Below are 12,188 nucleotides of genomic sequence, written 5' to 3' on the forward strand. Positions count from 1 at the left end.
TTCTTAAAATACTGGCTTCATGGTGAGTTTGCTACACCCCTGTTACTGACAAAAAGCATGCCCAATGGCAGGGAAATAGGCATACTCCCAATATTTCAAGGTAGATATGTCATGTTTCATCTGAAAAAATATCAGCTTTCTCAAGATTGGCCAGTCTCTCAAAAGAGAGCCCTATCTTAGTTAGAAATAGTTTTGTTGGTTTTCATTTCTGTAATTGAGATCAATAGTATAAATCAAATTGATTTCAATGCTGAGAGAAATGCCACGGCAGCCAATTGACAGGAAACTGTCAAATGTATTTTCTTAACAGTTTGTTACCTTCAATGGGACACAAGCCAGCAAACAGAAGAACTTAATCAGGCTTTTCCCTCTCCCTCTTTTGCAAAATACCCAAAACCTTCTGAGAAATCTGAGTGTCACCAAGAACCAACAGAAAGCACAACAGTAATGACTGGGTCTGCACAGGCAGAGTAACACTGCAGGATCAAGTCATGTGCAGCTGATGGAAGATGGTAAAGTTCTAGCAGTCTCAAAAGGTAGCTCACATTTAAGGGTATGAACTACTGAATGGGGTCCCATTTTCCTTTTAGAATGCAAAACCCTTCACCACACGTACTGCACAATAATCTAGACTTTTCCCACACTGGGACTTGTTAGCGATAGAGTAGCCTGTAAAGAATAGGCACTTATCCCAAGAATTGGCAACAAAAGGGAGGAGTATTTGGTAGGTATGGCACCAAAACACAACCATTGTGCTTTCTCACACACGGATGCTGTATAGATGGAGGCTCCAATAGACGCGGAGTTTTAGGTTGTTGGTGGGCTGTGTTTTTTCTTTTTGCTTCGGCAAGATTTGCAAATGCAGCAGATGATGCATGGAGATGCCACAAGCAGCAAGGGAGAGGTCACCAATGCTATGATACCTAGTCCAACGAGGATCCCCACAACCTGAAAGACATAGTGGTGAAAAATACGTATTTAGCTAATGTATAAAACAAAATACATGCGTGCATGCATAAGCACAGCACAGGTCACAAAAAATAGATGAAAACATGAAAATAATCATCTCGGTCCTCCACTGAAGGGTAAAATCTCTTTGCTTCATGCATGCGTGAGAGCTCTGCTAGCTGACCAGGAACGCACCTGAGTTCTGTTCCACATCACCGAAGCCCGCGAGTGGCCCAGCTTGTTTCTGCAAGGGCCTCTGTCGTAATGTCGTAAGAAGATATCATTCTGAAAAACAAAAGGCAAAGCTGTAAAAACAGGTCACAGTACTGGGGGGAGAGGTTCAAGACTGGACTGGAAATACAACCTTCCTGACACTGCTTTAAAATTACCAGCTGCCGGCAGACAAGTCCATCTGTCTTCCAAGTAATTATCTAGAGAAACTTCTTGCCTTTTCAAAAAGTGTGGTGTGTTTGGGACCTGAGCTATTGTATAGTGTCTTTCCTCCCCCACTTTTCAAAAACGTGTTTCGCTTTTGCACAAGTTGCACCCATTGCACAAGTACCTAGTCTGTAATTTGGTGACAATAAAGGGGCCTGTAAACAACAGACATTTCTGAAAACTTGCAATCTGGGGGATCATCTTCCTGAGGTACTTCTACCTTCTGTTCTCCTGCTGTCCCTACGCTTTACAGTAATTTTCTTCCCAGGCTTAACAGGAAAGTTTAAAAAGTAGGAAATCCCCATTTTCTTTCTCTTTTCCCATTAATACTTATTTAATTATCCATTTTTTCTTCAGGAGGTGACTAATGCCCTGCATTACCCTCCCTTAGCCAGCTGTGCTGTAACCTGACCGTGCTTCCTCTCTTATTTTTCAGCCCTACTTGTTGGCTCTGCAGGCATTGCCTTCGTCTACACCTGGAGCTCCTGTAACCCTGCATATGTAGAAAAACTACATTTGAATCACACAACTACGGTTTCTTTTTTCTTTCTCCTTTGACAAAAACTGGTAAGAGCACGTCTGCAGAGTCTGTGAGAATCTGACAGTCTTCCAGTTTAGCACGGTGTTAAGCAATCATTGTGTACTGTCATACTCTGAGGCAAGCCAAAAGACTCATGTCGAAAAAGCACTTTCACACACACAGAAATGGGACATAAAGCTAAGCGAAACCTGTTTAGCACGCTGAGAAAAGGAAGGATGAAGAATGAGGAAGTTTCATTGCTTGCTGGCTATGGAGTACAAAAAAGGAGAAAAGAAAAGCCATGCAGCATCTAACGTTTTATTTCAAATGCTGGTAAAATCCTTTTCACATTCCCAGAGTTGTTACTGTGGAAAAAAAGGGAAGCTGACACATACACGAGCACATTACTTCCTGTCCTCTTAATCCTTCTAGGAGACTTGAAGTCCACATGTGTTGAGACTAGTTGGTATTGCTTGAGAAATAACTAGCAACCTGCACTTCGTAATCCAACATTTTTATCCTCAAGTCTACTAATCATTCTCTTCAGCAAACACAGCACACTAAAGATGGACTGGCAAAGGAGACCCAGTTCATATGAGCTTTTAATGCACCCACTTGTGAAACAACCCCCTTCACCCACTACCATACCATTTTTTGGACAGGCTGTGACCCTTGCAGTTGGAGCAGGTGGAAGACACTTATTTCCCTTGCTGTCAACCAAACTATTTTTAGCTACTGCACTGGAAGAGGGAATCAGAGGAGGTAGTGCTGGAATGGAGAGAATGGGACAGTCTGTCACACTTCCCTCAAAGAACTAAGATGGCACCCAGGGACATGCCTATAATCCGTTATGGAAAAAGGATGTTGATATAAATAAAAGCACTGGATGAACGAGAAGAAAGAAATTAAGTTAGAAGCGGAATTAAACCATTCACTAGGGTATCAACAAGTTGGTGGAGAGCTTGTATAGTGCCTCCAACTAACTTCAGCACCATTACGCTTTATCTAGGTGTTTTTTTCTGCAGCACTTACATCCAAGTTCTGTAGACAGTACCAGCAAAATGTGTGCTTGCAGTTCTTGCACATCATCTGAGCACAGCCCTCGTTTCGCTCAATATAGATCCGACAAACTGGGCACTGCTTAATTGGTGCCTCTGTCTCTGTTCCAATAAGTGATCTAGAAGAGAAGGGAAACATTAAAGTGAAGTGTGAACGTAATTACTGTTGATACTCAGCCCTACTGCCTAATGTGTACTGTGCTTGCTTTAGAGAGCATCTAACGTTGTTGTCTTAATGCACTTAATGTGTGAAGCTTGTTATATAGCTTGTCATATTAAGTACAATACACTGAAGTATACTCACTACTAGGTGTAAGATCATGTAAAAGCGAAACTCCATTCCCTCAGACTTGTATACTAAATAAAGCCAAGACTCACTATACCCACAAATGTATCACCTGGAGCATTACAAATTAACACTTCGTAAAACAGCTTGCACCATTCGTTTAATAGGACTGGATTATGCAATTTATAGCATTGTCCCTGCCTGAGTGAAATAGCCTTAAAGCCCACGAAGCCAAAGATCAAACCTGTAGAAGAAAAATAGGTAACTCCTATTCGATAAAGTCTCTAGCAAGCAGAATGCTTGCATTTTAAATAAGTCTTTCATTTCTTGCAAAAAATGATAGAAAACCTTGAACACATGACTGAACTTAATCTGATTCTGAAAACAAAGATGGATGGCCACAGACATTATATAATTTAAACACAAAAGTGGTTTTTTTCTGCAGATTAATGCTTTATGCAACCTTACCTGTAGGTTGTTTACACCTATGCAAAGTGAGCATAAGTCAGATTTCTCACACCAAATGGGACATTTTACACCCACTATGTGTAAGAGTTAAGATTCAGCTATGCAGAGATCCCATAAATATTAAGCAGGGGTGATTTCTTCATCATAGTATAAGCAAAGTTTGAATCCCAGAATATTAATGTATTGAAATTTTTGTATGGGCGCAAGTCCTAATTCTAGCAGGCAAACAAAGCCTTTAGGCAGATTCAAAGCCCTAGAAGGCTTCACCTTTCAAAAGTGTCAGTGGAATCACAAGTTCAGTAAGCAGCCACATAATATTACGTATTAAAAAATAAAATGTATCATTTAAACTAATATCTAGACTGGAATTATATTTAGGAAACACCAGGAGAGATAAAAAGTCTCAGAGATGCACTCGAGATGTTAGAAGGCAGCCATTACACGCAACTAATATGAGGCAGAGAGCTAGCACCCCATGCCAAAAGTAACTGAAAGACCATGTTGCGTCTGTGGGTTCCCCTCTTACCCCTGCTCAGTTGGGACTGGAGTAGTTTGGTTTTCCTGGCATAGGCGCTGCGGGTGCCATGCCTCCTTGCAAAAGGAGCAGAACGTCAGGTGGCAAGTTGGGCACTCTGTTGGCACCGGCGCTCCTGCCTCGCTCGGTGCAATACGGCACACCGTTTGGCAGTCAGCTGCAGGGCACCATGTTCTCTCGGGGTCCAAGTGGACTTCTGAAATGTAACAGGGGGAGAAATAAAGCTGTTTATACAGTTCCCTTTTCATTCCAGCAACATGTGTCTAGGTACGCGAGACCCAATTCTGCCTGTGGAAGCTGAAGCCCTCTGCGCCCAGTGCCCATGGGCGTTCAGGCCCACCCCTCTTCTTTAGGCAGGTCTGCAGTTGTGCTCTGCAAAGGCAGCTGCTCTGGAAGCACCACAAGAATGACAATACATGACATGGGACATATTCTTTGCTTTATAGGGAGATACAAAAGGCAAACAGAAGTGCTGCTCGCTGAAAAGTGCATGTCTTGCAACATTAGGCCGTTCCATGTCTTTCAAATGTGCAAGCCAGGCGGTATTTTTCGTGTAAATAACAGAAGGACTGTCGTTAAATTAACATCAAGTTACTTTCCATGCCTTATTTCCTCCACTATATCTACAAACTCTGATTAATATTCACTTTATTATACAATCATTATTTGTCAGCTATCAGATTACAGCAATAGTGAAGGCAAGATTCGGGGGGGACACACTGAGTTACAGACATCACCACATGGCAGAGAATGATAAATGTTGATTCTTCCTCTCACCCCCCCAACTTTATTCAAGGAATTTGGGCTTGCAACAGAAACCCAGCTGAAACACGTTCACTGTTAGGGGTGCCCATTGTGTGCACGCTTTATACTGGCTCAAGTCCATGAGATGCAGCCAAACACTCCCACCCTCCAAAGTCTCCATAGAAAAGGGCTGTTGTTCCTGCAGGAGCTATCTGCCCCTCCTTCCCTGGGAGCTCTCTGATACCACCACTGAAAATAAATAGATGGAGGGGATGTCTCATGAACAGGTGGAAATCCCTGACTGCGAGATGTCAAAAGCCATTACAATGTTCTTCTGTACCTCCAACAGATAAAATACTGTTCCCACTTGAAACAAAAGGCTGCACAAGGGCCCCAGACATATGTTCTCTAGAAAATTTTGCTGAAACAGTTGAAGGCACTTCCTCCTATGCACACCCCCCTGCCTGTACTGTTCCTCTGCAGGAGGTTGCTGGTAGCGCACAGTGAAGGGGGCTGGTGGATGGATATCTAGCAGATGCTCTGGTCAGCATGAAAAACAGTGATATCAGTTCAGTGTCCAGATACCCAGAAACTAGAAGCTGTACAACTAGAAATGTGTTCAAAGTAGTAAAACTCTCCCCCCCCACCTCCCTCCGCCAAGCTCTCAATCATTTAGACACTCATGCATGGACACCTGGGGAGAAGGACACCCCACAAACCTCCACAACCTAACGCGCACTAGAAACTCAGTTTTTTTCCAGTTCACCTTGAAAACTTCCATTTTGTTTAAAGCCATCCCTTCCTCCTGCTTGTCCAGGACACTTACAGTGAGGAATCACATAAAGATGATCATCCTCTCTGCTGGCTGCAGGACCACAGGTAATTTTTAAGTATCTGTCAGAGTGCTCTGACAGATGTGGAGAATTTCTACCTCCATGGCAAAGGCTGTCATCTATAATTTAGGCAGTGCCAGCAAAACACCTGTACAATCTGCCTCCAGCCACTTCATGAATCTAATTCTCTTCTTTCCTCTTATTCTTTTACATGTACTTCCTTTGCCCCCCAAAACAAACATTTTGCTTTCTACTGAATGGAAGCCAGAACAAACTAGTTTGCAGCTTCATTTTTGGGGAGAAGAGAGAGACATGGATGGGCAGCACAAGCCATTTTACATTTTTACTTACTTATAAAAATTCGTGTCCTGACTGAGAAGTTGTTATTTCTGTAGCTTCCCTTGGTGTCTCTTAAAAGAAACTCTGAACTGGGTAAGACAATGGTCTAGTACTGGCTATTGCATTTAAGTCTTCACACAGTGGGTTCTGTGTGCTTTCTGTTGCTAAACAGCAGTTAAAATGAGATAAAGTTTAGTTCCTGCAGATAGCTGCTTAATGTACTCAACTTTGGAAACCTAAATTCTCCTATCCTGTTTTTGGATGAAAGACAGGATGTCTGGTTTTGACATCATTGGCAGGAGGGGACTTGGGCTGTAAATCTTACTGATTTTTACAAATTTGTTGCAGCAAGATGTAATGCATGAGATGAAACTCCCTCCGCTCCCATTTCCTCCATTTTACAAAGAACCTACAGATGGTGTTTTGCAATCCATGCTGTCTCATACTGTTTGGTTTACCATGGAGTACAAGTTAAACCAGAATAAACTAAAAAGGAGCGGCCAAAAAAAAGGAAAGAGGCTCTGACAAGCTGCTCCATCTTTCGGTTAGGGCCATTTCTCTCCCAAGCCTTTCCCCTGCTTCCCCACTGCCAGTTCAGCCACGCTCGCTCCCCTTCTCTGGAGGAAAGCCTTCCCAAATAGTGCCAGTACTGGATAGGGATCTGGCCAGTTTTCACAAAACACACAGGCAAGCAGGTGAGATGTGGGAGGCAGATGGGGGAAATGCAGCATCCTGAAGAAAGGAGAATTTCTGGCTCAGGAGAGGGACCCGTGGAAAAGATGAGCCCATGCCTTTCACAGAATATTAAGAACACATCCTTTTAAAATGGACTGCTTTTCGGTCAGGCATAAAATGGAGGTTCTACCAATAGGCTGACTGGGCAATTGTCACAGAAATAGAAATAGAATGCATATGTCCTAACCACATCCTATTCCTCTATTTTTTGTTACTTGTGATGACCACATCAACCTCATCCTAAAGACACACACAGCAATTCCTGTTTCTTCTATTAAAATATGCTGCACGGAAGCTCTGTGGCTAGCTAGGTCCTGTCTGGACACAGAGAAATTACAGATATGTAAGAAAGCTTGGGTTTAAGCCTGAAAAAACATTTGCATTCTAAGAACACAAAAAACACAAGAGGATAGAATATTTTCAGTGCATTCCTTATTAAACTAAGCAAGTGTATATAGATATACAATTGCATACCAATTACTTCTCACAGCTGTTTCTCCCAGTATTATCTGTCCAGTTTTTTTAAAAAAAAACAAGGAAATGGGCAGGAAATATATTCTATTGAAATAGCTAGCACAGATGAGAGATGGGGAAGATAGCTTTTGGATGTACAAGTCCTCCTTCAGGTCTTCAAAATTTTCCTTAAAATTCATCTCGCAATGGAAAATGTCTGAAAGGGTGAGAAGCATTGGCTTTACCAATCACTTGAAGAACGGTAAGCAAAGATTACAGAGCTGGAGCAAGTCTTTTGACTTACCCAAGAAGCTGGTTAATTATTTCTAGCATTTCTAGTAAAGCAAAGAGGGTGCTGAAGCAAAGTGCCCATATTTCAACAGAAGAAAACCGAGAGAAGGGCCTGAATATACGAAGCTGAAGGGTGTGAATAAAGGGCTTTGTTGCTCAGAGCAAAAGTCATGAAGGGCACCCTAGTATCTGCCGTTTTTAAGGGAGGGGAGGGCAGAGTTAGGCAGTAGCGGCCTGGGTTTTCCGCAGCGCTGGGTTTGGAAGGGGCTAGGTTGCACCAGGGCTGACACAAACACAAGGCACAGAACACGTCTCAGCTGCCGGCAGTCCCTGGGCAGATTCCGTGTCAGAATTCGGCCCCAGCAGGTGCCATCAGCAATATTTATCGCTAGCTTCAGAAAAAGACTGTCAGGCCAGTGTTGGCATCAGTCAGGTCCCAAACCATGACAACAGGCTTTGCCAGGTTAGGGTCAGGTCTGAGAGAGAGCTTCAGGCCAGCAGAAGCTAATAAGCCAAGTCCAACTGATGAGTCCAAAAAGGTCAGCCTTGGGGGCAGCGCTCAACCTAAGATAGGCAAAAGGTCTCAGCTGGGGCTGGGATTAGTGCTGGTGTCCAGGCCAGAGCTTCAGTTAGCAGGAAACATTGTTCCCAAGCATCAGTAAACTGGATTTACTGCTGGGGCGAACAGGCAAGGCAAAAAGGCTGTCTTTAAGCCTGCCACTTGGATGCCAGTTTTATTCATCATAAAGGAGAAAGGACAGATCTTAGAAACATAATGAAGAGAAGGTAGTGGAGGTGGAGAAGGATTTGTCAGACTTAGGCGAGAAAGAAAAGGGAAGGAGGATTTAAAAAATAGGCAAGTTCCAGGCTTCAGTGTGTGGGAAACAGTAAAAAAAAAAAAAAAAAAAAAAAAAGATGTAAAAGGGAGTTGGACAAAAGATCGTAAGTTCAGCTTTGGCTAGTTATAAAGGAGGAGATACCAGGAAATCACTAGTTTCACAGTCTTCAATTAAAAAAAGGTTTTACGTAAAACAGATTAATGCATTGTGAGAATGGTTCTCTTTCTTAACCCTTTAATACGCTGATTTAACAAGCTCTCATTTCCACTGTCCAGGGCTGTACACAAGCCACTGCTTGGCTTATGAACCACCACCCCGCCTTTAGGAGGGACTTCCTAAGGAATTAAGCGTAAATGAGAAGAAGGTAAAATAGGAAAAAAGAATAAAAAAATGAAAGCAGGGTTTGGGATTTTTTTTCTTTTTTGGCCTGAGTGCCTGAAAACCATAGCTACAACGAACTATCCATGAACTCTAGGGCATACTTGAATATACTAATTTTGCTGGGTTTTTACCTCATGGACATTCACCATGATTCATGCCAGAAGACATTCTATAAAAACCCATATGTTCTTCTATCTGCCCACCTTTTAAAGTGCATTACTGTGCCTAACTTTTAGGAGCCTCTGCATTTTCATACACATTCACAATCCATCAATCTATCTGCATCTAAACATGCATGGAAAGCAAGAGTACTTTCTTTCTTTTGAAGAAACTTTGAAAGCAGGAAGAGTCAGGGCAGATCAGTCCCAGATACACTACCCTGCAAACGATCACGGAGTGAGTTCTTTGAAAAAGACTGCAACTTTCAGCTGAGACTTTCAAGTTGGTGTTAGTCTTTAAAACCAATGTGGGACCTCATCTTTCTGACTAGCAAGTTTCTTCTTCAGCCTTGGCAAGGAACTGTCTTCCTGAAGCAGAAGGCTGACCTATGGCGTACCAAAGCTTGGCCCCAGTAAGATCTTCAGTTTCAAATAGGCCTTACTCAGTAATGAAGGGTCCTCAGGAAAAAATAAAATAATACTAGATGAACACGCATACAGCTTCTATGTAAGAAAAGCTCTCTTGCAGGGATGTTTGCAAAAATCCCCATAAGACAGCTAGGTCTGTCTCCCCCAGAAGTTCTAAAGATCTGTATGGATGTATGAAAGGACCCTGCACCAGCCTCTAGCACCTTGTCTACTCCTACCAGTACAACCACCACCTCAAGGACCCAGCATGAGCACGCTGTGGGAAGGACGACGGAGCCTCAGGCACACAATCCGAGAGTGTTGCCCACAAGCTTGAGTAAAAAAAAAAAAAAAAAAAGGTATTTCAGTATGATGCCACTCTACTGATTCTGCTCCACTGAAATGATTTCAAATTTGTCTGTGGAACACAGTCAGACCTACTGATTGCTCTTAAACTATTTCAAAACAAAGACATCTTCTCAGTCTCTTCCTTAACTCACCAAACCGGCTTTGTCTTTGCAGTATAGAATACTGCTGCTTTAAAACTGACGCTTTAAAAATGAAGGTAATAGAACCCAAAAGATTCACACCTCTTTCGAACTTCAGCCTCTTGTATAACTGAAACTGGTCAACAGGCACCAAACAGGCAATCTGAAATGAGAAACAAACACAGAGAAAAAGCATTAGAAACACAGAGACTTGAAAAAAATTAATAAGCACCCTGTTCTATATGCCTGAGCTGGCTCTCAAATCCACCTTCTTTTCCTGCTTGCTTTTCACCACCATGTTCTTCCGTACCTTGACTTCCTTCCCCAAAATGTAAAGTAGTTCTTGACCTCTCCTATTTCAGCCACAGAGCCCAGTAGTTCAGCCCACATCTTCTTCACCATGCACAGGAAAGCCTTCTTTGTGGATTCTGTATTTACTTCTGGCTTCTTGGTTTATTTCATGTTGGTTTAATGTAATGAAGGGTGACAGCTTGCCAGCCTTGGAGACTGCAGCCTGTTGCTCATGCACAAGAACAGAGCCCAAATGAATGATTCCTCATTCATGTCTCCCAGTCTTCATGGCAGGGGTCACTTAGCTCTCAGAAACTTAAAGCTAGTCTGGTTTCCATTTTTTATTCACTTCATGGGTTTTGGACTAAGACAGTTAATGCCACTGCTGTTGGAATTTGCCTGGAACACACCACCCCACTGGGAACTGGACTGAAGTTAACAAATTTAGTTGGAATGACAAACAGGCTTTGCTGATATATTTTACACATTACCATAATTAAAATAGCCTAAAAGGCTAAATCCTCTAATCTCCAATTAACAGTCTACGTAAGAAAACCAATTACCCTATTTAAAACCAATAAGCAAACCTGCATAAAGGATAAGGAGGGGTTCAAAAGAAATTTCATGGACACTTCAGGAGCCACGTGTTTGTTGGACTCAAAATCTGAGATAATTCTCTTTATCCAATCCATTTGTAATATTGTACCAGCACTAAAAGTTTTTCTGCAGCTACCTCAATGTCTTTGCCTTTTACTGAAAATAAACCTAGACTAATACTAAAACCTGATCATTTGAAGCACTGTGAGACAGTGTAGAATCGACAGCTTCAAAGTGAAAGGCTCTCAACCCTCACATCCAATATCCCACCACAGTCCTTCAAACTACTGTAAAAGGCAAAATTTTGCCCTCAGTGAAGTGGACACTGGCCCTTCTGGGTTTTGTGACACGGCACTCATGTGAGAAGAAATACAAAGACAAAAAAAATCAATGTATATTCAGTATCACGCTGTGAATACATTTGCTTTTTTAGAAGGAAAAAAGAAAAGCAAATCATGTATCCGTTTGTATATCATAAGATCTGAAATTGCTTTATTAAGATCTCAAATCAATTGGAATTAAACTTGCATTTTGAAGCAGACGTTTGGATTATTTTTTTGACCTAAACCAATGTCATACAAAAAATAATCCAACTGATGTCAAGATTTAAGTGTTCAAAGATGCTTAAAAGACTTTACAGTTGAAGAAATCAAAGGATTTAATATCAAAATGTGAAACACCAACAAATCTTTACAAAACATATCCTTGGTCTAGTAAGTCAGTCCTGGGGTCAAATTGCTGTCCTCATTCAGTTTCTGAATTCAGGCTGTAAATTATTTTTAATATGAAAGTATTTGCATGGCTAAACAATATTACATTGATATGACGAAAGACACAGAGAGCTTCCTGAGAAACTTCTCACCTGTTCATCAGAAGTCATCTGAAATGCTCTTCGAAAAGAAATAATAACTTAATCAAACAAGTAAAAAAAAGTGAAGTTCAGCAGCTTCAGCAAAGAGTGAAGCCAACCAACAAAGTTATATAAAACCCACAAGACACATCATTTCAGTATTGCCCGCTCCTCCCCGGAGCAGCTTCAAATCTAAATAGAGTTTGGAACACAGAGAGTCATCTGCTTTTCTCTAGCTGGGTGAGCATTAGCAACTACTTTAAATTTTCCCTTCGTTGCAGCTGAATTAAAACAGCTCAATGCTGTAAGAGCCACTTGAGTGAATTGTTTAGTTGTCTGGGGTCTTTCTGTGCTCGGTCTTGCTTTTAACAAACAGTTTTTCAAGGGCAGTTCTATTGAGGCCAGAATTTCCCATGTAATAAAAATCCAGCTTTTTGATTACAGTGGGAGCAGAGTTAGGAGTTTTATTGTAGATTTCAATAGGAAGCAGAGCCAGTGCTGAAAGCTTCCCTTTCTCCTATTGAAAAC

The 12,188-nt window shown here is 41.8% G+C and overlaps 1 protein-coding gene across 3 annotated transcripts in view; it reads right to left on the reverse strand.

Moving 5' to 3' along the window:
* Positions 1–277: 277 nt before the first annotated feature.
* Positions 278–12,188, reverse strand: part of RNF144B (ring finger protein 144B) — a 93,931-nt gene continuing 82,020 nt past the window's right edge. For 2 of the 3 annotated variants that reach the window (XM_074575827.1, XM_074575828.1), the window contains exons 4-8: positions 10,025–10,085; positions 4,245–4,449; positions 2,939–3,083; positions 1,144–1,233; positions 278–948 (exon numbers count right to left, since the gene is read on the reverse strand). In XM_074575827.1, coding sequence (XP_074431928.1) covers positions 808–948; positions 1,144–1,233; positions 2,939–3,083; positions 4,245–4,449; positions 10,025–10,085 — 642 coding nt within the window. In that variant the 3' untranslated portion in view covers positions 278–807. The remainder of the gene's footprint in view (positions 949–1,143; positions 1,234–2,938; positions 3,084–4,244; positions 4,450–10,024; positions 10,086–12,188) is intronic. The other variant, XM_074575829.1, reaches the window with a different exon arrangement.

The sequence above is a fragment of the Larus michahellis genome, chromosome 2 (genome assembly GCF_964199755.1).
Source record: "Larus michahellis chromosome 2, bLarMic1.1, whole genome shotgun sequence".
NCBI lineage: Eukaryota > Metazoa > Chordata > Aves > Charadriiformes > Laridae > Larus > Larus michahellis.